We start from the raw sequence: 26,445 nt of genomic DNA, 5'->3' as shown, positions 1-26,445 counted from the left end.
CCAGCTACCCCATCCCAGCCACCCCATCCCAGCCACCCCATCCCAGCCACTCCATCCCAGCCACCCCATCCCAGCCACCCCATCCCAGCCACCCCATCCCAGCCGCCACCACACCTTACCTTGTGGTTACCTTGAGGTGCTTACGGGGCTTAGCTTCCCCGCGCCCGGTCGTCGACCAGGCCTCCTGGTTGCTGGACTGGTCAACCAGGCTGTTGGACGTGGCTGCTCGCAGCCTGACGTACGAATCACAGCCTGGTTGATAAGGTATCCTTTGGAGGGGCTTACCACCACCACCACCGACACACATTGATTGATAGTTGAGAGGCGGGACCAATGAGCCAGAGCTCAACCCCCGCAAGCACAACTAGGTGAGTACACACCCCAGTCACCTCACCCGACACACACACACACACACACACACACACACACACACACACACACACACACACACACACACACACACACACACACCACAAAAATGTTAGGCGGTCCCAATAATTTACATGTTTTATCGAGTAGATTTTATCGGTAAAAGAGCTTTACACACTCTCCAGGTCAGCAATTTCTCCAACTTTGAATGGGGCTGTTAGTGTGCAACAGTGTTCCACTAGAGAGCACTAGTGTCTTCAAAAGCATCACCATTGGCGTGGCATCTCTTGTTTGGAAGGTGCTTGTTATCCAACCTGTCATTATTCTTGCGGTTATGACCACAACTTTGTGGTGTTCTTTAAAAGTAATGTCTTCCAACATGATTATTCTTAGATCTTTTACATTGTTTTTTCTTTCAATAGTGTGGTTTAACTGTTTAATATGAGGTTTCTGCTTTTCATATTTTCGTATTTTTTCATGGCGTAGTAATTGGGACTCCTCCTCATTAAACATCGTGCTATTTTCTGCGGCCCATTTGAAAGACTTGTTTAACATGGGATTGATGGGTTGTTCTCCTCATTATTGTCTGCTTTCATGAAAATTATATTGTCAACCACAAAGGATGATACAGTACCCTAGTTTGTAGCCTTGATTGTCTGATATGGGGATGAGGATAAGTACCGGAACAAGTACAGCACCTTGGCCGGGGGGGGGGGGATAGTGAGCTTTTCACGGTAGATGGTCTGGATTTTACTGTGTTGACTGTTATACTCTTGAGTTGTGTTCGTTAGGAAGTTAAAGATCTGTCTCCCCATTTTGCGCGTGCTTTATGTGCAGTAACACCATCTTGAGGTTATCTTGAGATGATTTCGGGGCTTTAGTGTCCCCGCGGCCCGGTCCTCGACCAGGCCTCCACCCCCAGGAAGCAGTCCATGACAGCTGACTAACACCCAGGTACCTATTTTACTGCTAGGTAACAGAGGCATAGGGTGAAAGAAACTCTGCCCATTGTTTCTCGCCGGCGCCTGGGATCGACCCCGGGACCACAGGATCATAAGTCCAGCGTGCTGTCCGCTCGGCCGACCGGCTCCCTCCATGGACACATTTATCGAAAGCTTCTGCGAAATCTGTGTATAGTACATCAGCGTTTTGATCTTCCATTACATCTTAGGTTATGTCATATTGGTCTGGCAGTTGTGATAGGCAGGAGCGCCCTGTTCTGGACCCGTGTGGCCCGGGGTTATGTGCACACTGTCACTCTGTGTTATGTGATCTTACTTCTAAGCACTTTCAAAGATTTTTATGATCCTAATTTTTTGCATCTGCTTTAATATACCTACTTTGTGAAATGGCGTGATCTCCGCTGTTTTAAGTATGTCAAGGATGACACCAGTAGAGAGAGAGAGATGGGAGAGAGAGAGAGAGAGAGATGGGAGAGAGAGATGGGAGAGAGAGAGATGGGAGAGAGAGAGATGGGAGAGAGAGAGATGGGAGAGAGAGAGATGGGAGAGAGAGAGATGGGAGAGAGAGAGATGGGAGAGAGAGAGATGGGAGAGAGAGAGATGGGAGAGAGAGAGATGGGAGAGAGAGAGAGAGAGAGAGAGGAAAGCAGTATCTAGGCAGCATTTGTGCTACCGAGACTAACTCGAATGAGTCAAATTGTAATCTTGTACATAGAAGATACTGAAAGGATAGGTTTCATACCTGCCCAACAACATTACATCCTACTTGAGTGAGAAATATTGTAGGAAGTACAAAACAACTCCAACGTTAAGTCGGAGGTGCCAAAGGGACACTTAGAAAGTATCAGAGGCCTACGACTCCTCAGTATGATAACAAATGTAGACTGTAGCTGGAGCAACAGTGGAAGCTTTCCGAGAGAGAAGCGGGTAAGTTTGTGTTTGAGTTAGCGGATCAGCCTGGCTGTGATGGCTTGGTGAACCTTCGGGCTACGAGGGGCAAGTAGCCTCACACACCTCAGACAAGGATGCGGAAGTCTTAAGAACTCTCGAAACCGTCCACAGGTAATAATCACCAACAACACTGACCGTCACAACCAGGTAATCACTACTTGACCACCATCACCACCACCACTACCACCACCACCACCACCACCACCACCACCACCACCACCACCACCACCACTTCCCACCACTACCACCACCTCCCACCACTACGGGGTGTGTGTGCGTGAGGGCTAAAGTGTTGCTCCCACACGCCCCCCTGACACCAATCTACACTCAACACAGTGCTATGGTGCAGTGTGTTGCTCATTAGAACACCCTGAGCTTGTTAGTGGATGAACCTTTTGATCATTGGTGCGTTTGGGGAATATTTGATGATAATTCGGTCATTAGTGACGTATGTGGCACTTGACACAGTTGGCACTGGTGACACTTGGCAGTGGCTGGCTGGAACAGGTCAGACGCTGCCTCTGCCAGTGTTATCACGGCTTGTTTATTAATCCCTTAAGAGGCTGTCATCCTCGTGCTAAGATCAATGTCTTTGTCACTTATATTCTGGGTAACCAGAAAAGTTATCCAATATCTTCAACAGTTATTGATTTATATGTCATAATGGGGAATTTAAGGCCGTCCATAAAGGAACCCCACTATGTGTTACTAGGAAGTTGTGTCCGTTACTATGTCATTGTGTGACGGTGGCGCGCTATAGTGGTCAGTATCACTGTTACCGTCTGTCAGGTGGTGGAGCCCAGGCGTCAGTTGCACGCTTACTGCACTCGTGCAATGTTGCACCACCACCGGTGCCACCTTTCATTGCAGGAGTTATCTAATGGGTTCAGCTGCAATCTCTTTGATGGGTTCAGCTGCAATCTAGATTCAACGAAAGCAACCCAAAATGTTAAAGGGCTGTGTGAGAGTTGTGGGTGTGGCAGGGGCGGGGGGGGGTGGTTGTGAAGGGTGGTGGGTGTGGCGGGGTGTGTGTGTGTGAGAGTGGTGGGTGTGGCGGGGTGTGTGTGCGTGAGGGTGGTGGGTGTGGCGGGGTGTGTGTGTGTGTGAGAGTGGTGGGTGTGGCGGGGTGTGTGTGCGTGAGGGTGGTGGGTGTGGCGGGGTGTGTGTGTGTGAGAGTGGTGGGTGTGGCGGGGTGTGTGTGTGTGAGGGTGGTGGGTGTGGCAGGGTGTGTGTGTGTGTGAGAGTGGTGGGTGTGGCGGGGTGTGTGTGCGTGAGGGTGGTGGGTGTGGCGGGGTGTGCGAGAGGGTGGAGGTGGGTGGTGGCCTGGTAACACCCGCAACACCGCACATGTTGCACCTTGGGATGTGAATGACTCAGGTGTTGTAAAAGTATGCGTTTGTGTTCCGAGGGTCGGCGTGTTGTTCTTCCTGTTCAGGACGATGAGGACGTGGACGGTAGCTGCTGCTGCTGCTGGTGCTGCAGGACTCGAGCACCTGCTGATGTAGCAGGAGCCGGGTTACAGGGTCTCCACTGGTGGTGGTGGTGTCTGCACACGGTGGGATCAGTGTGCAATGTTGTTGGAGGCGAGCAGTGTGTTGGTGGTGTGTTGGCGCCTGTGTGGCTGTAATGGTTTTCATGGTGATGTTGATGCCAAGTGGGAGTGGTGCTGAGGTGTAGGCTGGTGCTGGGGTAATTGTTGATGTGTGACGGTGGTGGTGTGTCCCTCGCTGTTGGTGTAGCAGAGTCGGGGGCCGTTCTCTTGTCTGCTACAGTTAGTGTTAGGGAGTGTTTCGCCTCCCCGTATTGCCTCCGGGTTGACTCGGTCCTGTAATTAATAAAGTTAAATTAAGCTCTGGATTTTCAATTGGCGCGACGTATTATATATAGAGAGGAAGAGCCGCGACAGCTGCACCTGCTGGATGGGGTTCTGGGAGTTCTTCTACTCCCCAAGTCCGGCCCAAGACCAGGCTTGACTTGTGAGAACTTGGTCCACTAGGCTGTTGTTTGGAGCGGCCCGCAGGCCCACATATCCACCACCATAGCCCGGTTGGTCCGGCACTTCTTGAAAGAAACTATCAACTTTTCTCTTGAATATATCCACGGTTGTTCCGGCAATATTTCTTATACTGCCGGAACAATATTTCAATATATCTCGCCGGCAATATTTCTTATATATAGTGTTGGTGGCGCCGGGCTCCAGCTCCCAAGGCACGACAGCCGTAATGTAATCATTCCATTGCCGTCCGCATCTTCCATGTTTGGTTAAGTAAATGATCTCTCGGGATTATGAAGCTTTATTTGATTCGCCGAAGGCGTCTGCCAATTCATCGTGTTTATTTATGCAAATGATCTCTGTGTCAAGAGTTAAACGTTCTCAATCGCACACTAATCTGGCTGGATTACGTTATATATATGAGGACATTTTGTGAAATGTATTTCAGGGACGGTTAGATCCTAACAAAAGAAACAACAGAATTGGTTAGTCAAAATTTGTTAGTGTTTTTAGGGAAGTGGTGGTGGTGGTATTTTGAGGTCTTGAGAAAGATGTGGATGTGTAGTTGTAATGGGGACTAGTGGACAGGAGGAAGACTGCGGGCTCCACCAACTGTTTGTGTTGGTCACGTGAGTCCATACCTCGCATCCACAAGTATCTGGAAGTCAGAATAAACGACAGAAGCGTAAATATGATAGAAAAAATAGATCAGGAATTATCCCACCAGTGGTTGGAAAGGCAGGGTTCCAAGAATTAGAAGTTTGTTCCTGCACACACACACAGTTATGCGAAAAGAAATAGTTTAACACACACACACACACACACACACACACACACACACACACACACACACACACACACACACACACACACACACACACACACACACACACACACAAACAAACAAACCCAGGCCCAGTCAGAGAGAGGACAAGCCTGGAAGTAATAGAAATAGGAAAGCTACAATATTCGATAGATGATCACTACTGCAATATTTCCCATACAACAAGAGAGAGGAGGGAGTAGCATTGCTCTTTAAAATTTGTTTCAGACTCAAAACCTTTTAGGCGAGTAATGTTGTAGGAATCATTTCAGTGAAGAAGAGGTGGTGTTGACTGATTTACAACCACCACCTCCCCCCTCGGGAACTAAACCAGCCCTACACCAGGATGGGGCATACATACACAGCTACCAATGGTGGGCCTTCATTGGTATATATAGTTACTGGGAATGTATCAGAGAGGGGGAGAAGGCACATGGTGAGACACGCTAGCAAGAAGTAACAGAAATGAACCTTCTTTTACAACATGTAGTTCACCTTTAATGGGTTTCGAGAGTCGTTCTACGCAAGCCTGGGTTGGAGTAAGAATTCTTATGTAATAACTTAATCATTCAGGTTTTTTACAGCTACTCCTCGGGTGCTCATATCCTTTGCAACCCGAGCTTCTTGTAAGAAATAGTCCAAGTGCCTGTGTATAATAACACGTGGTTGAGAGGGTGTAGTACGGGCTATTCATGCCCGTGCCACCTCTGGGGTGGCTTAATCTTCATCAGTCAGAGGATGTAGTTCATGCAGGCGATGAGTCACAATAACGTGGCTAAAGTTGACCAGACCACACACTAGAAGGTGAAGGGACGACGACGTTTCGGTCCGTCCTGGACCATTCTCAAGTCGATTGTGTAGTTCACAATCTAGTAGTTCATATTGCATTGTTTACTGCTGCTTCACTCCTTGATCTCTGGGCTCGCCCGTCACCTCAACACCGTCTTGGTCTGTCTCGCACACTTTCTTTGAGTCCTTAATGTCAGAATTATTTAATGTCACAGTTCGATAACGTTGTACGTTTGACAACATTGTAAAGTTTATCAATTTCGTAACAACCGTAAATGTTATAATGAATAAACTATATTAATGAATTATGAGTTTAGAGGCGGGACCCAAGAGCCGAGCTCATCCCCTGAATATACAACTAGGTGAGTGCCTTTCCAGGGGGACTGGAATTGTGCCTCATATTTATTAGCTTGTGATATACGTTTATTTTTTTTTTGCAAATCTTCGATGCAAATTGCACGTTTTTATGCAATAATAAAAATGTTTTATGAGCGCATTTTTTGGAATAATGAAAATTTGTGTCTCCGGCTTAGTCTTCTAATCTGTATTACAAACGTGGTGCACATGGATGTATTGTCACAGGGTGAGAACGAACAGTTTGCGTGTGTTGCGAGTGTGTGTACACTCACACACAGTCTGTGTGTGTTTTCCAGTAATGTATACAGGGCCACTCAGCCACTATAAAGAGCCATATCAGTACGGGGTGAACCTTGGCGCGGGGCTGCACCTGCGGGGCGGCAGCACAGGCAGCGCTGGCGCCTCTAAATTACCACCAGCTAAATATTTGTGTAGACCACTTGCGCTGACGTCACTGGGCGGGCACATCGCAGCTGCGTCCACGTCACGTCTACGGCGTCAGACGCGCACAGTGACGTTGACGCAGATGCTGTGCCTAGGTCATTGTTGAGGTAGGTCCCCCCCCCCTCCTAGAAATTCACCTGATGCTTCTGTTCACCTAGCAGTAAAAACATACTCGAAAGTTGGGCAACTGTGGTGGGGTTGCATACTGGGAAAGGGCCAGTAGTTCGCCTGCGGGATATAGGGTGGAGAGAGAGTTTGATAAACCTTCCTTGCTTCCTTTAGTTGGGGGTTCTCCGCACTCCGTTTTCTTTAACTGCTGGTGTTATTGAAGGGGACGGAGGAGCATTCCTGCACGAGTTTGAGGATAGTGTGACGAGGGAGTGGGATAGGTAATGTACACTGGTGACGAATGGCTCTAGTCGCTAATTTTGAAGAGCAAGTTTAGCTGATTAATTGGTAACGTTCAGATCAGACTGATGAGTTAAGCGGCACTCTGAATTTTAGTGTAATAAACCTACAATATACGAGGGATATTGCTTAAATAAGTGTGTGTGTCAATTTGCTGAGGTGTTTCTCGAGTGCGCGCGAGTAATTAAGAGCAGCTGCTGCTAATGTGTTGAGCAGTAATGAGTGTTCATAATGTTGGTGATGTATGTGTAAGGAAGGCACTTGTGTGGCAGTGTGTAGCTAGCATGTCGTCAACAGGTACATTGCACAACATTGAATCATTCGAGTTAATGAGTTTCATTCATCAGATGAGCACGTCTACTCATCAGATGGACCCTGATGAGTGCTTGCCTATCACTTCGGGGGAGTGAGGTCCAGCTTCATGCCTCGCCCGCCGCCCTTGTCGTACGTGTTGCCTTATAAATGAATGATCCTGACCTTTGGATTCTTCGTCGAATTTGGCTTTAAAGCTGTGGATGGAGATGGCTTCCACAGCGTCTTCTTCAGGGTATTCACTCGTTACCCCCCCCCCCTCCCCCCGCACACGGTACTAGCATATGTCCTTTCTCATCTCCAGGGGTATCAACAAGGAAAACTAGCGTCACCAAACACACTACCTCGTAAAATTAGCATTATACCTTCACCTCTCAGTCAGGAAAATACTCAGAAATGTTAAATTGATATAGAAGGATTATCAGTCACACATCAGTGAGTGCTTGCTTGTAAATATAGCTCTCATGTGCATGAAGGCATAGCATGAATGTTGCTGATAGAAAAAACAGTGGGTGTTTGGAAACACACACGTCAGTAGGATTTTTTTTCGGGTGCGAGAAGTTGTGTGTGCGAGTGCGCGCGCGCGTATGTACACTTGCCTATTTGTGCCTGCTACAGGATCGAGGGTTGGCTCAAGGATCCAGCCCTTCTAGCCACCGGTTATTTACATCAGTTACTTCTCTCCTTCTTTATCGTAACCTAGTTTTAAAGCTATGAATAGTGTTTGCTTCTACAATGTGCTGCTTCATTTCATTCCATTTCCCCACTACTCTCACGTTAAAAGAAAACTTCCTAACATCTCAATGACTCTACTAAGTTTCCAACTTCCACCCATGTCCTCCCCCTTGTTCTGTTGGTATTCCTTGTAAACATTTCCTATATATTTCCTATATTTTCACTCTGTCAATCCCCCAAAGTATTTTATATGATGCTATCATATCTCACCCGCTCCCTCCTTTTTTTCTAACGTCGTCAGGTTCAGTTCCTTCAGTCGCTCTTCATATCCCATCCCTTGCAAACTGCGGGACTAGCCTCGTCGCAAACTCCTGAACCTTTCCCAGTTTGGTAACCAGACCTCACACCAGAAGATGAGGACGCGACGACGTTTCGGTCCGTCCTGGACTATTAGCATGTAGATTGTGTCATTATCAAGTCGACTTGATAATGGCATATCATCATCATCATCTTCACATCATATCTTCAGCCACGTTATTGTTACTCATCGTCTGCTTTTCCAGTTTCCTAATGTGTTTCTTTAGGTGGGGGCTCTATGATGGGGCTGCATGCTCTAAGATTGGTCTCACGTACGCAGTGTAAAGCGTCCCTAATGCCTAACTTGGGTGTGTGTCTACTCACCTCACCTAGTACTCACCTAGTTGTACTAGCTGTGTGTGTGTGTGTGTGTGTGTGTGTGTGTGTGTGTGTGTGTGTGTGTGTGTGTGTGTGTGTGTGTGTGTGTGTGTGTGTTCACTTGTGCTTGCTGGAGTTGAGCTCTGCTCTTTGGTCTGGCGTACACTTGTGTGTGTACGCCAGTGTATGTACGCGCGTGTGTGTACGCGTGTGTGTGTGTACGCGTGTGTGTGTGTGTCGGCCTTGAGTGTAGTTACGTGGCGGTGTATTACTGGTTGTGGTGTGAGAGAGGCTCCTCCCTCCCTGGTGGTGAGTGTGGTGGTGAGAGTGGTGATGGAGTGAGTGAGAGAGAGAGTGAGTGAGTCAGTCGGTGTGTGGGGCCACGGCGGAGTGACCCGCTAGTGTAGCCGCACTAGTATGGTCACCAGGTTCTTCATTTCGCCCAGGTCATTACTCACTAGGGGCTACCACGCCGTCTCTATTGACCTGTGCTCTCACCTTCCTCAGTGTCCTGTGACACGTGTGTAGCCAGTGTCCTGTGACGTGTGTGTAGCCAGTGTCCTGTGATGTGTGTGTGTGGCCAGTGTCCTGTGACGTGTGTGTGGGGCCAGTGTCCTGTGACGTGTGTGTGGGGCCAGTGTCCTGTGACGTGTGTGTGGGGCCAGTGTCCTGTGACGTGTGTGTGGGGCCAGTGTCCTGTGACGTGTGTGTGGGGCCAGTGTCCTGTGACGTGTGTGTGGCCAGTGTCCTGTGACGTGTGTGTGGGGCCAGTGTCCTGTGACGTGTGTGTGTGGCCAGTGTCCTGTGACGTGTGTGTGTGGCCAGTGTCCTGTGACGTGTGTGTGTGTCCAGTGTCCTGTGACGTGTGTGTGTGGCCAGTGTCCTGTGACGTGTGTGTATGGCCAGTGTCCTGTGACGTGTGTGTGGGGCCAGTGTCCTGTGACGTGTGTGTGGGGCCAGTGTCCTGTGACGTGTGTGTGGGGCCAGTGTCCTGTGACGTGTGTGTGGGGCCAGTGTCCCGTGACGTGTGTGTGGGGCCAGTGTCCCGTGACGTGTGTGTGGGGCCAGTGTCCCGTGACGTGTGTGTGGGGCCAGTGTCCCGTGACGTGTGTGTGGGGCCAGTGTCCTGTGACGTGTGTGTGGGGCCAGTGTCCTGTGACGTGTGTGGGGGGCCAGTGTCCTGTGACGTGTGTGTGGGGCCAGTGTCCTGTGACGTGTGTGTGGGGCCAGTGTCCTGTGACGTGTGTGTGGGGCCAGTGTCCTGTGACGTGTGTGTGGGGCCAGTGTCCTGTGACGTGTGTGTGTGGCCAGTGTCCTGTGACGTGTGTGTGTGGCCAGTGTCCTGTGACGTGTGTGTGTGGCCAGTGTCCTGTGACGTGTGTGTGTGGCCAGTGTCCTGTGACGTGTGTGTGTGGCCAGTGTCCTGTGACGTGTGTGTGTGGCCAGTGTCCTGTGACGTGTGTGTGTGGCCAGTGTCCTGTGACGTGTGTGTGGGGCCAGTGTCCTGTGACGTGTGTGTGTGGCCAGTGTCCTGTGACGGGTGTGTGTGGCCAGTGTCCTGTGACGGGTGTGCTGTGATTAGCGTATATCCAGGTATTACTGTGAATATCCTTGTGGAATCCAACTACTTGGGCTGGACGGTAGAGCAACGGTCTCGCTTCATGCAGGTCGGCGTTCAATCTCGGACTGTCAAAGTGGTTGAACACTTCCGTTCCCCACATCCCCGTCCCACCCCAAAAATCCTAATCCTGACCCCTGCCTCCCTTTTCAAATGCTACTATATAGTCGTAATGGCTTGGCGCTTTCCCTTAACCCCTTGTGACCAGGCTTGGGGGTGACCGTGTGGACTTGGCACCTGTGCCCTTCATGACCGGGACCGTCGCAGTGTCCTACACTGGAAGACTTGATTCCCGCGTCCAGGGGATTGTCCTTCACAAGCTTGGGTCTGTTCCCTGTAAGGGCGTCATGCATTTTTCCCGGAATTTCCCTGGCGCGCGCGAGTGTGTGTATTTTCCCCTGTTGGGAGCGAGTTGCTGCTCGCGTGTGCGTGCGTGCGTGCGTGCGTGCGTGCGTGCGTGCGTGCGTGTGTGTGTGTGTGTGTGTGTGTGTGTGTGTACTCACCTAGTACTCACCTAGTTGTGTTTGCGGGGGTTGAGCTCTGGCTCTTTGGTCCCGCCTCTCAACCGTCAATCAACAGGTGTACAGATTCCTGAGCCTATCGGGCTCTGTCATATCTACACTTGAAACTGTGTATGGAGTGAGCCTCCACCACATCACCCCCTAATGCATTCCATTTGTCAACCACTCTGACACTAAAAAAGTTCTTTCTAATATCTCTGTGGCTCATTTGGGCACTCAGTTTCCACCTGTGTCCCCTTGTGCGTGTTCCCCTTGTGTTAAATAGACTGTCTTTATCTACCCTATCAATCCCCTTCAGAATCTTGAATGTGGTGATCATGTCCCCCCTAACTCTTCTGTCTTCCAGCGAAGTGAGGTTTAATTCCCGTAGTCTCTCCTCGTAGCTCATACCTCTCAGCTCGGGTACTAGTCTGGTGGCAAACCTTTGAACCTTTTCCAGTTTAGTCTTATCCTTGACTAGATATGGACTCCATGCTGGGGCTGCATACTCCAGGATTGGCCTGACATATGTGGTATACAAAGTTCTGAATGATTCTTTACACAAGTTTCTGAATGCCGTTCGTATGTTGGCCAGCCTGGCATATGCCGCTGATGTTATCCGCTTGATATGTGCTGCAGGAGACAGGTCTGGCGTGATATCAACCCCCAAGTCTTTTTCCTTCTCTGACTCCTGAAGAATTTCCTCTCCCAGATGATACCTTGTATCTGGCCTCCTGCTCCCTACACCTATCTTCATTACATTACATTTGGTTGGGTTAAACTCTAACAACCATTTGTTCGACCATTCCTTCAGCTTGTCTAGGTCTTCTTGAAGCCTCAAACAGTCCTCTTCTGTTTTAATCCTTCTCATAATTTTAGCATCGTCCGCAAACATTGAGAGAAATGAATCGATACCCTCCGGGAGATCATTTACATATATCAGAAACAAGATAGGACCGAGTACAGAGCCCTGTGGGACTCCACTGGTGACTTCACGCCAATCGGAGGTCTCACCCCTCACCGTAACTCTCTGCTTCCTATTGCTTAGATAAGATATTGATATTGCTTAGATGTGTGTGTGTGTGCGCGTGTGTGTGTGTGTGCGTGTGTGTGTGTGTGTGTGCGCGTGTGTGTGTGTGTGTGGTGGGAGGGGGGGGTCTAGGGGAGAATGATGTGGACACCATGCTTATGGGTCCCATATGCTGACCTCGTCCGTGGTGTCTTCATACTGTCAGGCATACTTGGGTGCATGGGATATACACACATGTCAGCCTCCCCCCCTCCCATAGGTGTGCCTTCATAGCCTTCAGGTGTGTACACAGACTAACCAGTCAGATGTGAATCACGTGCATGTTTATTTCACCCCCATGCACCCGGTATATTTATGTGTGTATATATATGTATATAAATAAATGTGTGTGTTTTCACCTAGTTGTGCTTGCGGGGGTTGAGCTCTGCTCTTTCGGTCCGCCTCTCAACTGTCAATCAATCAACTGTTACTAACTACTAATTTTTACACACACACACACACACACACACACACACACACACACACACACACACACACACACATACAGAGTTTTTACAGTTGAGTGGCGGGACCAAAGAGCCAGAGCTCAACCCCTGCAAGCACAACTAGGCGAATTCACCCCCCCCCCCACCCACCCAGGAAGCAGCCCGTAACAGCCGTCTAACTCCCAGGTACCTATTTATTGCTAGGTAACAGGGGCATCAAAGTGAAAGAAACTGCCCATTTTTTTCTCGCCTGCACCGGGAATCGAACCCGGGCCACAGGATTACGTGCCCAGCATGCTGTCCACACAGCCACCGGCTCCCGTGGGGCCACCGGCCTGCATGACCGAGTTTCATCCCCGTGACTCCGACTCAACAGCCTACGGTTGTGTAATGCAATAACCCAACTTATCACATCTACTTTTGATATTATTAATGGAGTTGGTCTCTACTGCCTGTTTGCCCAGGTCATACATGTCGTAGCTCAGTCGATTAAGGCAGCGTCTGGGATGCTCCCGGACGTAGGTTCGAATCCTCGTCACGGCCCTTGTGGATTTGTTCATTTGATGCATCACGCTATTGTGATTTCTGTGTGTTCTTTGGAAAAATCTGTGTCTTTGCGTAAAATGCGTTTTTAAAAGCTGTCTTGTGTAGATAAATTAACACGTATAACTGTGGTTCTCTAAAAAGACAAATATCTCGTGGTGAGATCTTTGATATGATGTATTCGAATAGATGAAAGAGTATAACAGATGGAATATTTCTTAACTTATAAATATATGTATTACCGTTAGTTCATTAGAGGCTCATGATTTTTCAGTCTTATTCCAGCCAAGATAAGAAACATGGCTGGAATAAAGACGGAGTGTAATTCTGAAAACCTTTTGATTTGCCTCAACAAATCTTTTGATTTGTTTGGGGCCCAACGAAACAATGGGTATAAATTGGGTAAGTTTAGATTTAGGAAAGACTTGGGTACATACTGGTTCGGGTACAGGGTTGTTGATTTGTGGAACCAATTACCGCGAAGCGTAGTGGAGGTGGGGTCACTCGATTGTTTCAAGCGTGGGTTGGACGTGTATATGAGTGGGATTGGGTGGGTATAAATAGGAGCTGCCTCGTATGGGCCAATAGGCCTTCTGTAGTTACCTTTGTTCTTATGTTCTCATGTTAATTTAATATTTTTAAGTATTTGTTATTTTAAAAAGAGGTGTACAGGCACTGACTTGTTTTGTTGTTACAGGTGCGGTCATGGCGGCGTGGTGGGCGGGGTGGGCGGTGCAGGCGGCGGCAGCGTAACGGGTAGCGGGTGGCGCGCCGCCCCGAAAGCGGGGGGCGCAGCTTCCGGACCCGGGTCGCCGCCTGCCATGTCCAAAGGTCGCACGCGGGGAACCACCTCGACAGCGGCCGCCGGCAGCGGCACCAGCAGCAGCACCAGCAGCGCCACCCCCATCGCCACCACCACCACCACAACGTCTCTCTCCACTGCTACCTCCAACATGAATGGAGAGCGACGCTCTGGTGTCGAAGTTGTGCCGCCCTCTAGTCGTCGGCCAGTGAGAACCTCTGCCACCTTCACCTCTAGCATCAAAGGCCTCCTGCAGCAGCGGGAGGACTCTGGAGGCGGCGGTGTCGGCGTCTTCTCGACGTTGAGACGCTCTCTGCCGCGTTCCAGATCGGCTTCCTCCCACGTGGAGGGTCGCGCTTCTCAGGAAGAGGCAACGGGAGGTCGTCGCTCCGGATTGCCCCCCTTGCGGTCTCCCGGGGGCCCTTCGCCCCGTGGCCGGCGAACACTCTCTACTATGGGCTCCAAAAGACGGTCAGTCATACTGGAGGAGGATAAGGAGGCCCTGAACGGTGAAGACTCTACGAGTGCGCCGCCCCCCGCCGTGGGCGGCACTGGGGGTCGGCGGCACTCCCCCCGGCCTCGGCGCTCCCATAGTGTGCAGGAGGATCGCCAGTCTCCTGCCAGGGACGCCGTCCTTACTAAACAATATAGTGTCGAGGAACGAGTGTCAAAAACTAATAAATCTTCCCCTGGAGACGACTCTCCGAGAACTGACGAGGAGCACACCGATGGCGTCCTGAAAGAAGGGGAAGAAAGAACCCGAGAGGCTGGTACTCTAACAGAAAAAGAAAAAGTGGAATGTGAACGTGATGAAAAAGACAAAGATGAACGTGAGGAAGAGGAGCGACGTGCTCCTGTGGAGGAGGAGGAAGCGGAGGAGGCAGTGGACAAGTCTCCAGACGGACGCTTCCTCAAGTTTGACCACGAGATCGGTCGTGGGTCCTTCAAGACTGTGTACCGCGGCCTTGACACAGACACGGGAGTCGACGTCGCCTGGTGCGAACTCCTGGTGAGTACCCGCTCTTCTCTCTTCTTATTAATACTGTAGTCTAGAAATTGTTTTCCTTGCTCTCATAGAGTCCGTGACCCGTGTTGAGGCAAAACACAAGATAGAGAGAGTGGCACTCTACCTTGCTCTGATGAAGGCGAATTGAGCCGAAAACACGTTCAACATTCTCTGAACGTACGTACGTACGTGCGTGCGTGTGTGTATTCACCTAGTTGTGCTTGCGGGGGTTGAGCTCTGCTCTTTCGGCCCGGCTCTCAACTGTCAATCAACTGTTACTAACTACTATTTTTTCCCCCACACCACACACACCCCAGGAAGTAGCCCGTGACAGCTGACTAACTACCAGGTACCTATTTACTGCTAGGTAACAGGAGCATCAGGGAGAAAGAAACTCTGCCCATTGTTTCTCGCCGGCGCTGGGAATCGAACCCGGGACCACAGGATCACGCGTGCAGCGTGCTGTCCAGTCAGCCACCGGAACCGTGTGCGTGTGAATGTGTATAATCACCTAAGTGTAGTTACAGGATGAGAGCTACGCTCGTGGTGTCCCGTCTTCCCAGTACTCTTTTTGTCGTATAACGCTTTGAAGCTGACGGTTTTAGCCTCCACCACCTTCTTATTTAACTTGTCGCAACCGTCTACCACGCTGTTTCACAAAACAAAACTTCCTAATATTTTTAGGCACCTTTGTTTCTTTAGCTTGAATCTATGTCTTCTTGTTCGTGAAATTGCTGGTTTCAGAAATTCCTCTTAGTCAGTTAGGTCGATTCCTGTTGGTATTTTGTAAGCGGTGATCATAATACTTTTTTCTTCTATCTTCTAGTTTTGGCATGTTTAACTCCTATAGTCTCTCCTCGTAACCTGTTTTTCAGTCCCGGAAGCCATTCTGAGGCATGCCGTTTCGCCTTTTCCAGTTTATTGATGTGCTTCTTGAGATATGGGCACCAACAATTGTTAAAAGTAAAGACTCGATCCGCCTCCTAGTACAGGGTGCAGGGTGCAGTCGCACCTCCAAAGATCTCCAGTATCAGCTCTTGATACTGGTAATGGCTCAAAAGGGCCACCACTTATGGGCTATTCATGCCCGTGCCACCTTTTGGGTAGCTTAATCTTTATCAATCAATCAATCAATCAGCCTCCTAGCATGTTGGGGTACTCCTAAGGTACTCCTTAATGTATCTGTCCTTCGCTAATAGCAAGGAGCTACGTTTAGTAATGCCTGGGCTTGACCTGATGAGTCAGAGGCGGCCAAGGACGCTCCCACACCTGGACTACTGTGGCTCTTGCCATCATGCTTGCCTAGTTGTGTTCATCTATTTGTGCTTGCCGGGATTGAGCTTTGGCTCTTTTGTTCCGCCTCTCAATTGGTGTACAGATTCTTGAGGCTACTAGGCTCTTATTAAATCTACATTTGAAACTGTGTATGACGTCTGCCTCCAGCCACCACATCACACAAACCAGGGTTTTACACAACTCCCTCATGCACTCATTTGTTCATTTGATGCATCACGCTATTGTGATTTCTGTGTGTGATCTGGGAATAATGTTGTTGTCTGACTACTTAATGCATTCCAGAAGGAACATGGAAAAAACATGGAAAACATTCCATGTTTTAGAAGGAAATGTCAGTAAATTTCAAATCTAGTTTCCCTAAAGGAAAGGTAACGATGCTTGAATGATTAGAGATGACGTCACCGGGAACACGGCTGTGTGGCTGACTAAACATGTGCTCACCTGCTTGTGCTTCACTTGTGCTTTTGGTTATGTTCCATCTTTTAAGAACACGACTCACACCTCTCGTTGATTTAATGCACACGTCATACACCATCTTTTTGTTTAAAAGATTTACTGCCTATTACTGTTAAGAAGCCATTCAACTAACAAATAAAACAGACGACACAATACATGTTCCTTAATTAAAGTTTATGTCCTGAAGATGGGACTTGTCATTTCAGTACAAGTCTGTCAAGTCCGCAGGTTGGTAAGCACGTGACTCCTTCATGTAAGGCTGACCGAGAGCCCGTCCGTCTTCCACACAACCCACATTCCTTACATTACTGAACTTTTAATCTTTACTCCCCATTCATGAAGCATGCCCCACATGCCTTAGTCATGAAGGGAGCTACTCGTCCCCATGAAGACGGCGCCACCCACTCATTCATGAAGCATGCCCCACATGCCTTAGTCATGATATTCTGGAGTATAGAGTTGTGTTGATGAGATGGATAGTGAGGGTACCTGAAGGCCAGCCTGGCCTGGCCGCACCTGCCGCAGCATAAACACATTACCTCCGCTTAATACTAATTTATCTCTCTAAGAATATGAGTAAGCCCCTCAGCTGGACTTTGTGCCCATACTAGGCGGGTCTCGTCCAGAAAATAGTAGTAGTAGTAGTAGGCATCCATCAGTCTCAGGAGACTGAGACTGATGGATGGATATCGTCCAGAAAATAACATGATGTTTAATAGTGATAATTTCCAGCTGCTGAGCTATGGTAAAACTGAAGATCTTAATATATAGGGTACAAAACACAATGGAATCTGCCCATAGTAGGAAAGCAACATGAAAAGGATCTGGGAATGAACAAATCCACAAGGGCCGTGACGAGGATTCGAACCTACGTCCGAGATAATCCCAGACGCTGTCTTTATCGACTGAGCTTCGACATGGTCAAAAGAGTAGAAACAGAAGTTCTACTGAACTTAATGTATCCTGCAGCCTCTCCGAGACACAAACCAGGGTTTTACACAACTCCCTCGTGCACTCATTTGTTCATTTGATGCATCACGCTATTGTGATTTCTGTGTGTGACCTGGGAATAATGTTGTTGTCTGACGACCTAACGTTACGGCCTTACATTAACAATTACATCTAATCTGCACACCTTATAATGATATTGTCAGCTAGTTAGACATTTTTGTTATTATAATATCTATGTATTTGCGATAAATAATTATGCATTCATGGTAGGTATTTTGCCGGATGTAGAGCTAAATCTTTGCTTCGCCTTAGTCACTGTTAGGCAAGTACTATTGGGTTAGAACCTCTTGTGAGAAAAGGTTTTCACAGACATTAATCCTCTCCATGTTTCTATACATCTTTCCGGAGGAGATTATTGTATTCTTGGAATGTTTAGAGGCTTATTATGCTGTTTAAGCTTTTATTATAGAATACACAGGAATAATATCTTAATACTTGAGGTATGGTAGCGGAAGGTGTCGTTATAAAGCTAAACACTCGGGGGATTAAGGTTTTTACATTTTGTGTCAGCAATTTAAGTCGTCGATAATATTTCGTGTGGCGTGACAGTTCAGGAGGACAGCCCGGGGGGGCTGGTGAGGACTCGTGGACCGGTGGGGCGTCCCTCACAGCCAGCGTCCCTACACCAGTCTGGTGCTCCCAGCCCTCACAGCCGGCGTCCCTACACCAGTCCGGTGCTCCCAGCTCAAGCTCGGGCTCAACACGCCACCACAAACCAACAATGTACAGAGGTGGCCTCTGGCTGATATGTGGGTACTTGACCACAGCTGTGGGTAGTACGTCAGTGCTGCCAGGGTGCCGGTAGTGGGCCGCCAGGCCGGGAGTGACGTGTCTGGAGGTGATGAGTGTCCTCCACAACACATGTGGGATAAGCTGAGCACCACACGTGGTGAGGGAGGGTGACGGGTGTTGGCTCCACCTGAGGTGACTATCACCCAGCATACTAGTTAAGGCTCTGGAGCCTTTCCAAGCTGGCGTCAGCAAACGTTGGAAATAGCTGGACAAGCTTCAGGTGTGCGACGGGCTCCACTGTTGAAGTTGTGCTTGCTACTTGCTTGGTAGACTAGACTACCGGTCTTGTGCTTCAGGCCTGAAGTTTACATTTCCATGGATCCCGAGTTTATCCTAGTAATCTTTTGTATGGCACTTCCTCGGTGCCCTGCTGCCTGTCTAGGTATACTACACCGATTGTGATTTTCGAGTCCCAGATTTGTGTATGATTGAAGAATGTTAATAAATTAGTCTACAGTCTTTTTATTTCTGAATCTATGTTCGTTTTCTGTCACTAGGTTATGGTGCTCTAGAAATGTAAGCGCCCGTACCTTGAACCTCCCAAGGATCAATGTATCCGCGGTCCGGTCTCTGGCCTGGTTGACGATCTGGTCAATTTTTTCCATTCCTTCCCCCCCCCCCCTTTCCTCTCATCATCTATGTTACTCCAATAGGACGGTAGTTAATGCACATTTCTTGACCATTGTGGCGACCCTCCATAGTTTCCGGTTACTGGGCATCTTGCTCACTTCTGGTGACTCGTAACATATAATTCTGAGGGGAAATATTATTTAGTGTTTGGCCTGAACAACAGCTGGTAGGTAGGTAGTCGGGGTTGTGAGCAAGGGCTCGGACCGGGCTTACTCCCCAAGTCCGGTTCGAGGCCAGGCTTGACTTGTGATACCCACAGTGGGTTGTGAGAGTTCTTCTACTCCCCAAGTCCGGTTCGAGGCCAGGCTTGACTTGTGATACCCACAGTGGGTTGTGAGAGTTCTTCTACTCCCCAAGTCCGGTCCAAGGCCAGGCTTGACTTGTGATACCCACAGTGGGTTGTGAGAGTTCTTCTACTCCCCCAAGCCCGGTCCGAGGCCAGGCTTGACTTGTGATACCCACAGTGGGTTGTGAGAGTTCTTCTACTCCCCCAAGCCCGGTCCGAGGCCAGGCTTGACTTGTGACACCCACAGTGGGTTGTGAGAGTTCTTCTACTCCCCCAAGCCCGGCCTTGGGGGTATCTTGATCTATACGTTTGTTGCTTGGAGCGGTCGGCGGCCCCCATATATATTTGCTTATATTTATCGTCTCTGTATTCTGAAGCGTGTCGAGGCTGCCGAGAGGTCCTATATTGTTATTTTCTGATCATACAAACAAATGTTGCGTTTTGGAAATCGGTATATTCGATAACCCCCATTACTGGCTTGTAACAACGCTGGACAAGTTTTGATTGGTGGTTATGAAAGAGTAAACGGCTGAGCGAATTACACGACTCGATAATGGTCCAGAAGGACGGAAACGTCGTTCTTTCATTTTGTGTGTGGTCTGGTCATGATATTTTCAACCACGTTATAATGTGTGTGTGTGTGTGTGTGTGTGTGTGTGTGTGTGTGTGTGTGTGTGTGTGTTTACTAGTTGTGTTTTTACGGGGGTTGAGCTTTGCTCTTTCGGCCCGCCTCTCAACTGTCAATCAACTGTTTTTACTAACTACTTTTTTTTTCCACACCACACACACACCCACCCACCCACCCACCCACCCCAGGAAGCAGCCCGTGACAGCTGACTAACTCCCAGGTACCTATTTACTGCTAGGTAACAGGGGCATTCAGGGTGAAAGAAACTTTGCCCATTTGTTTCTGCCTCGTGCGGGAATCGAACCCGCGCCACAGAATTACGAATCCTGCGCGCTATCCACCAGGCTACGAGGCCCCTAACTACACTGTGTGTGTGTGTGTGTGTGTGTGTGTGTGTGTGTGTGTGTGTGTGTGGTAGAAGAGCGAGGAGATGCCGAAGCCACATATGTATGCAGGCTCTGTGGAAGTGTGGCGCGGGTTACCTGCTGCCCTTGACAACTGGTGTTGGACGGTGGTGTGGCTGTTCCAGCTCCCACCACCACCACCACCACCACCAGGAAAGAGTGTGGTGGGGGCCTGACCCACCACTACTAACCACACCCTTAACCTATTATGCTCTGTAACACGCAACAAATCACACACACATCACTTGCAGTCTCTGGTGCGTCACACCTTTACTCCCCTTCCTAATCAATTCCAGCCATACTGTTCAAGCCCCTTCTCCCAACCACTCCAAAATTTCCTCCCTGTCTCTTCCTCGACGATGCTACTAAAAACAAAACACCCCTTCCCACCAGTGCTGCCCTGCCGGCTCCTCCTTTCCTCTCGATATCATCTCACTCCTTCCCTCTTGCCCCACCCCTTCCCTCTTGCCCCACCCCTTCCCTCTTGCCCCATCCCTTCCCTCGTGCCTCACCCGTTCCCTCTAGTCCCAGTAAATGAGGTGAAGGAAAGCACAGAGAAATCCAAGCCAGATAACATAGCATCAGTGGAAATAAAACTTACAGAAATTGTAATCAACGCAACTTTTCCCTGGAAGTCCCCCCATGTACCGGAGGGCGAGGGAAGAGTAGCACTGCTGGTAAAGACGGAAATCGGCATCGAAAATCAAAGTTTTGATGAAGAAAATGGGTACACATACCAGCATCATTTGGATGCATTCTCTGCACGCACTAGACTGGACAATCATAAGGAGATTAGTCACTCTTGCGGAGGGTACTAATCTTACCTTAAGGTTACCTCGACTTTGTACTGAGAATCACTGTTCCCCGCAGCCCCGTCTCTGACCTGGCCTCCTGAATGACTGGTCAATCAGATCAACAAGGGTGTTGAAATGTCATGGGGTCTAAATGTTTTCAAAAATATGTCCTTTATAGTGCCTATTGCACCGCTAATTTTCATGGGGCTGTTTTACTCATTCTGACATGCCTTCTTGTCTCGTAAGAAACTATTTAAGTGAAATAATTTGGAAGCAGTCCATTTAATCCCTATAATATTTCCCAGGTTTAAATCCTATCTGACGTTCAGCCTCTCTTCAACTAGTACACTATAAGGGATTTCAAGTGACCCCAATAATCTAAAAAATATACCAAACATACGTTCTTGCACAACCTGGAAAGGGATTCAGTGATAGAAGAATAATGAAATTGGTGAATTCTTCAGCCTATCTAACTTGAGCCAATTACAAGACGTGGAGGAGTCGAGACGTGAAGTACCTCAGGGCTCATTACTGGGACCTTTCCTTTTCTTGTTATATGTGAATGATTGCAATAGCAAGTGGAACCCTACATGTTGATAGGTGATACAATTGGTAGACAACAATATGAACGAAGGCGAAGTGTTGAATATTTAATGATTAAATAGAGAAACCAGATAGATGGTCCGAGAAATAGTTAAGTGCACCAACCCAGACACATTTAGTGACGACAGTTGGACTAGGAGGGAGGTGACCCGGGGCAGAGAGCTCATGTCAACACATTAACATCGCCGGTGTATACAAAGCTAGCCAACATTGGGCTGGAGGAGGAAGGGGAGCCAGTCGGCCGAGCGGACAGCACGCTGGACTTGTGATCCTGTGGTCCTGGGTTCGATCCCAGGCGCCGGCGAGAAACAATGGGCAGAGTTTCTTTCACCCTATGCCCCTATGTTACCTAGCAGTAAAATAGGTACCTGGGTGTTAGTCAGCTGTCACGGGCTGCTTCCTGGGGGTGGAGGCCTGGTCGAAGACCGGGCCGCGGGGACACTAAAAAGCCCCGAAATCATCTCAAGATAACCTCAAGATAACATCCAAGCAGTATTCAGGAACTTAGACGAGGACGTCCTATAAACCTTGTACCACCTATGTGAGACCAGTATTGGAATATGCAGTGCCTGCTTGGAAGCCACATACATATAGAAACACATTGGCATGAAAACACTGGTGGTGTTGTGCCACAGTAAGAGAGGAGGAAATTGAAATTGAAATAAGTTTATTGAGGTAAAATACACACAAAGGGATGAGGTAGCTCAAGCTATTCTCACCCCGTTAGAGAAGAGTGCAGGTGCTGAGGGCACCAGTGCTCACACCAGCAGTAACAAGGATGACCATATATTACTATAAATATATTGTGATAAAGTACTGTACAGGGGAGGAGATGGAACATTACACATCAGGGATGAAGTGGATGTATGCAGGGTTAAAGCCCACGTCTGCGGCTTAAAGGCTGAAGTCTGCTGTTCTGAGGGGGTGTGTGTGTGTTGCATTCCTGGCAACCCGTTCTCGCAAATTCGTAAAGTCAATATTGACTTATTAACTACGTGCATAGGTGATATACTAAACATAATAGATACCCTTAAAAAGCTTCATAGAAAACACCGACCTTACCTAACCTTGTTAGTATCTTAAGATAAGCATCTTATTGCTTCGTAATTACAATTATTACTTAACCTATACCTATTATAGGTCAGGTAATAATTGTAATTACGAAGCAATAAGATGCTTATCTTAACATACTAAGTAGGTTAGGTAAGGTCGGTGTTTTCTATGAATCTTTTTAAGGGTATCTATTATGTTAAGTATGTCACCTATGCACATATTTAATAAGTCAATATTGACTTATTAAATTTGCGAGAACGGGTTGTTCCTGGAGGAGTACCAGGCCTTCCACCTAATACATCCCTTCATCACTCTGCTGACAACACTAGAAATAGTACAAAATGAAGACTTGGGTGTCCTCAGATGCACAGGAATAATGGACATAAGGGGGAAGAATTTGAATATTCTACCATATGCGAAAATGGTTTACCCGACTCGGGCCATCTGCATGAAAATGAGTCAACATCTCGAGGACTGCTTAGCGACAGCCTGTCACCTGCTGTCAGTCTTTCAGCACGTGTTGCCTCAGCACCGACACACGCGGCCTGCATCTTGAGTACAAGTGCCGGCCACATCACCACACGGAATACCACAACTGAGTCAACCACACCCCGCTCTACCTGCACACTTTCCACACCAGCCTCGTCCACCAAAGCTGCCCCTCTCAACTGATGAGTGATAAAGATTAAGCCACCCCAAGAGGTGGCACGGGCATGAATAGCCCGTAACCTCTCGACTGATAGGTCGCGTTTTATATGGTAACCAAAGTTACCAATGTGACCAACTATGGGAAGTAGCAGCTCACAAGTATCTTCGTTTTCTATGCATCAGACTATATATACGTTCAGGTGGCTTGTTTGGGTTCGCCCCCTTTCTGATTTGGTTAAAAGGTTGGATATTTTACGGAATGGCAACTCAAGAGAACTGGCTACATACACCCCCCCCCCCCGCCGCCTCGCACCAACAAACACTAATGGGAACCCAGCAACACTGGACACTGTTGGCTTACATGAATAATTTTAGATCACATAAACAATATGTTTATTGCAATTCAAACAATTTATATACAAGTTAAGTCTAACATTTCTTATGCTCACGTTGAACCTCCTTATGAAAGTTTGAACCGTTCTGGGAACAGGCGGCCACACAAGAGGTTTCGAAACCAGGAAAAATCAACAGAACTCGAGTCAGTAGTTGGAACTACACAACAAAAAATGTGTATAAATGGTGGTGATGAAACTTCTGCGACGATGTTTTAAAACTGTATTGTAGATGCACGGTGCAGGGGCGACACACGACTCTTGGAGGACGACACCCCCTAGACACGACTCTTGGAGGACGACACACCCCTGGGACACGACTCTTGGAGGGCGACACACCCCTGGGACACGACTCTTGGAGGGCGACACACCCCTGGGACACGACTCTTGGAGGGCGACACACCCCTGGGACACGACTCTTGGAGGGCGACACACCTGGGACACGACTCTTGGAGGGCGACACACCTGGGACACGACTCTTGGAGGGCGACACATCTGGAACACGACTCTTGGAGGGCGACACCCCTGGGACACGACTCTTGGAGGGCGACACACCTGGGACACGACTCTTGGAGGGCGACACACCTGGGACACGACTCTTGGAGGGCGACACACCTGGGACACGACTCTTGGAGGACGACACACCCCTGGGACACGACTCTTGGAGGACGACACACCCCTGGGACACGACTCTTGGAGGGCGACACACCCCTGGGACACGACTCTTGGAGGGCGACACCCCTGGGACACGACTCTTGGAGGACGACACACCCCTGGGACACGACTCTTGGAGGGCGACACACCTGGGACACGACTCTTGGAGGACGACACACCCCTGGGACACGACTCTTGGAGGGCGACACCCCTGGGACACGACTCTTGGAGGACGACACACCCCTGGGACACGACTCTTGGAGGGCGACACCCCTGGGACACGACTCTTGGAGGACGACACACCCCTGGGACACGACTCTTGGAGGGCGACACATCTGGAACACGACTCTTGGAGGGCGACACACCCCTGGGACACGACTCTTGGAGGGCGACACACCCCTGGGACACGACTCTTGGAGGACGACACACCCCTGGGACACGACTCTTGGAGGGCGACATACCCCCTGGGACACGACTCTTGGAGGGCGACACACCCCCTGGGACACGACTCTTGGAGGACGACACACACCTGGGACACGACTCTTGGAGGACGACACACCCCTGGGACACGACTCTTGGAGGACGACACACCCCTGGGACACGACTCTTGGAGGACGACACACACCTGGGACACGACTCTTGGAGGACGACACACCCCTGGGACACGACTCTTGGAGGGCGACACATCTGGAACACGACTCTTGGAGGACGACACACCTGGGACACGACTCTTGGAGGACGACACACCTGGGACATGACTCTTGGAGGACGACACACCTGGTACATGACTCTTGGAGGGCGACACACCTGGGACACGAGACACTGCTATTAATCACTAATGTTTTTATGTTAGAAATGCTTTGATTCTCTGGGTCCTTTGGCGCCCAGTGAGTGGTGTTGCTCTCTTGCAGATGTTGCTCATTCCTGCAACTTCCTCTCCATCGTCCCCACCTTTTACCCCCTCCTGCCTCTCCTCTCCTTCATCTCTAACCTCGCTCCCTCCTATTGCCACCCTTTTCCGTTGACCATCTATACCTTCCCTTCTCTCCTTACTGTCCCTGTGTTGGGCAGTCTTCCCCGTCCCTGCGTCGATCACTCCTCTCTCTCTTCCTGCATTTATCATCACCATCTCTTCCTCTCCTTTTCCATGTATGTCATCTCTTCCCCACATGCCATTCTTTTTCCATGTCCTTAGTCCAACCCCCTCTCTCTCCCTCCCTCTGCAGATGGTGAGAGAGGGGAGAGGGAGCGTCATGGCCAACTGCTTCACCCATACAGGTCACGGCAATCCTTTAAACTGATGTAAAGAAAATCTCTCATTAAGCCACAGAAATGCTGATTATGTTCAGTGAAAACGAGTTCCAATTCCTGAACTGTGTTAAGGCTAAGAAATAAAAGAAAAAACAATACGAAACTGTCTTTATAGGAAGAGAAAGCAACGTTAAATACCTAAAAGAAATAATAGTCGCAAGACCTTACTTTTACAGGCACAATAGAGTAGCCGTCCCAAGCCGAAGCTGGATAACTATAGGTCGCATAAGATGTTCAGCAAGACGCATCAAACCTTTTTTGTGCATTTTTAAGGCTGACTTAACTTTTAACTACTAGGCTCATAGCAAAGAGAGACGAGAGAGATACCAAATAATATACACATGGAAAATACTGGAGGGCCAGGTCCCAAATCTACACAGTAAAATAACAACATGCTGGAGTGAACGATATGGAAGAAATTGCAGGCTAGAACCAGTGAAGAGCAGAGGTGCTATAGGCACAATCAGAGAACACTATAAACATCAGAGGTCCGCGGTTGTTCAACACCCTCCCAGCGACTATAAGAACTATTGCCGGGACAACCGTGGACATCTTCGAGAAAAGTAGATTGCTTTCTAAAAAAAAAAAAAAAAGTGCCGGACCAACCGGGCTGTGGTGGGTATGTGGGCCTGCGGGCCGCTCCAAGCAACAGCCTGGTGGACCAAACACTCACAAGTCAAGCCTGGCCTCGGGCCGGGCTTGGGGAGTAGAACTACTCCCAGAACCCCATCAAGCAGGTATCTCC

General features: G+C 49.0%; 1 protein-coding gene across 38 annotated transcripts in view; it reads left to right on the top strand.

Moving 5' to 3' along the window:
* LOC123745316 (serine/threonine-protein kinase WNK1) overlaps positions 1-26,445 on the top strand; it is a 340,974-nt gene that overhangs the window by 206,969 nt on the left and 107,560 nt on the right. For 37 of the 38 annotated variants that reach the window (XM_069300723.1, XM_069300716.1, XM_069300719.1 and 34 more), the window contains one exon: positions 13,632-14,745. In XM_069300723.1, the coding sequence (XP_069156824.1) occupies positions 13,756-14,745 (990 nt within the window). In that variant the 5' untranslated portion in view covers positions 13,632-13,755. Of the gene's footprint in view, positions 1-9,160; positions 9,205-13,631; positions 14,746-26,445 lie in introns of those variants that run through there. The other variant, XM_069300722.1, reaches the window with a different exon arrangement.

The sequence above is a fragment of the Procambarus clarkii genome, chromosome 44, assembly GCF_040958095.1.
Source record: "Procambarus clarkii isolate CNS0578487 chromosome 44, FALCON_Pclarkii_2.0, whole genome shotgun sequence".
NCBI classification, from domain to species: domain Eukaryota; kingdom Metazoa; phylum Arthropoda; class Malacostraca; order Decapoda; family Cambaridae; genus Procambarus; species Procambarus clarkii.
Note: the sequence above shows the minus strand (reverse complement) of the source record. Positions and strands in the feature narration are given on the sequence as shown.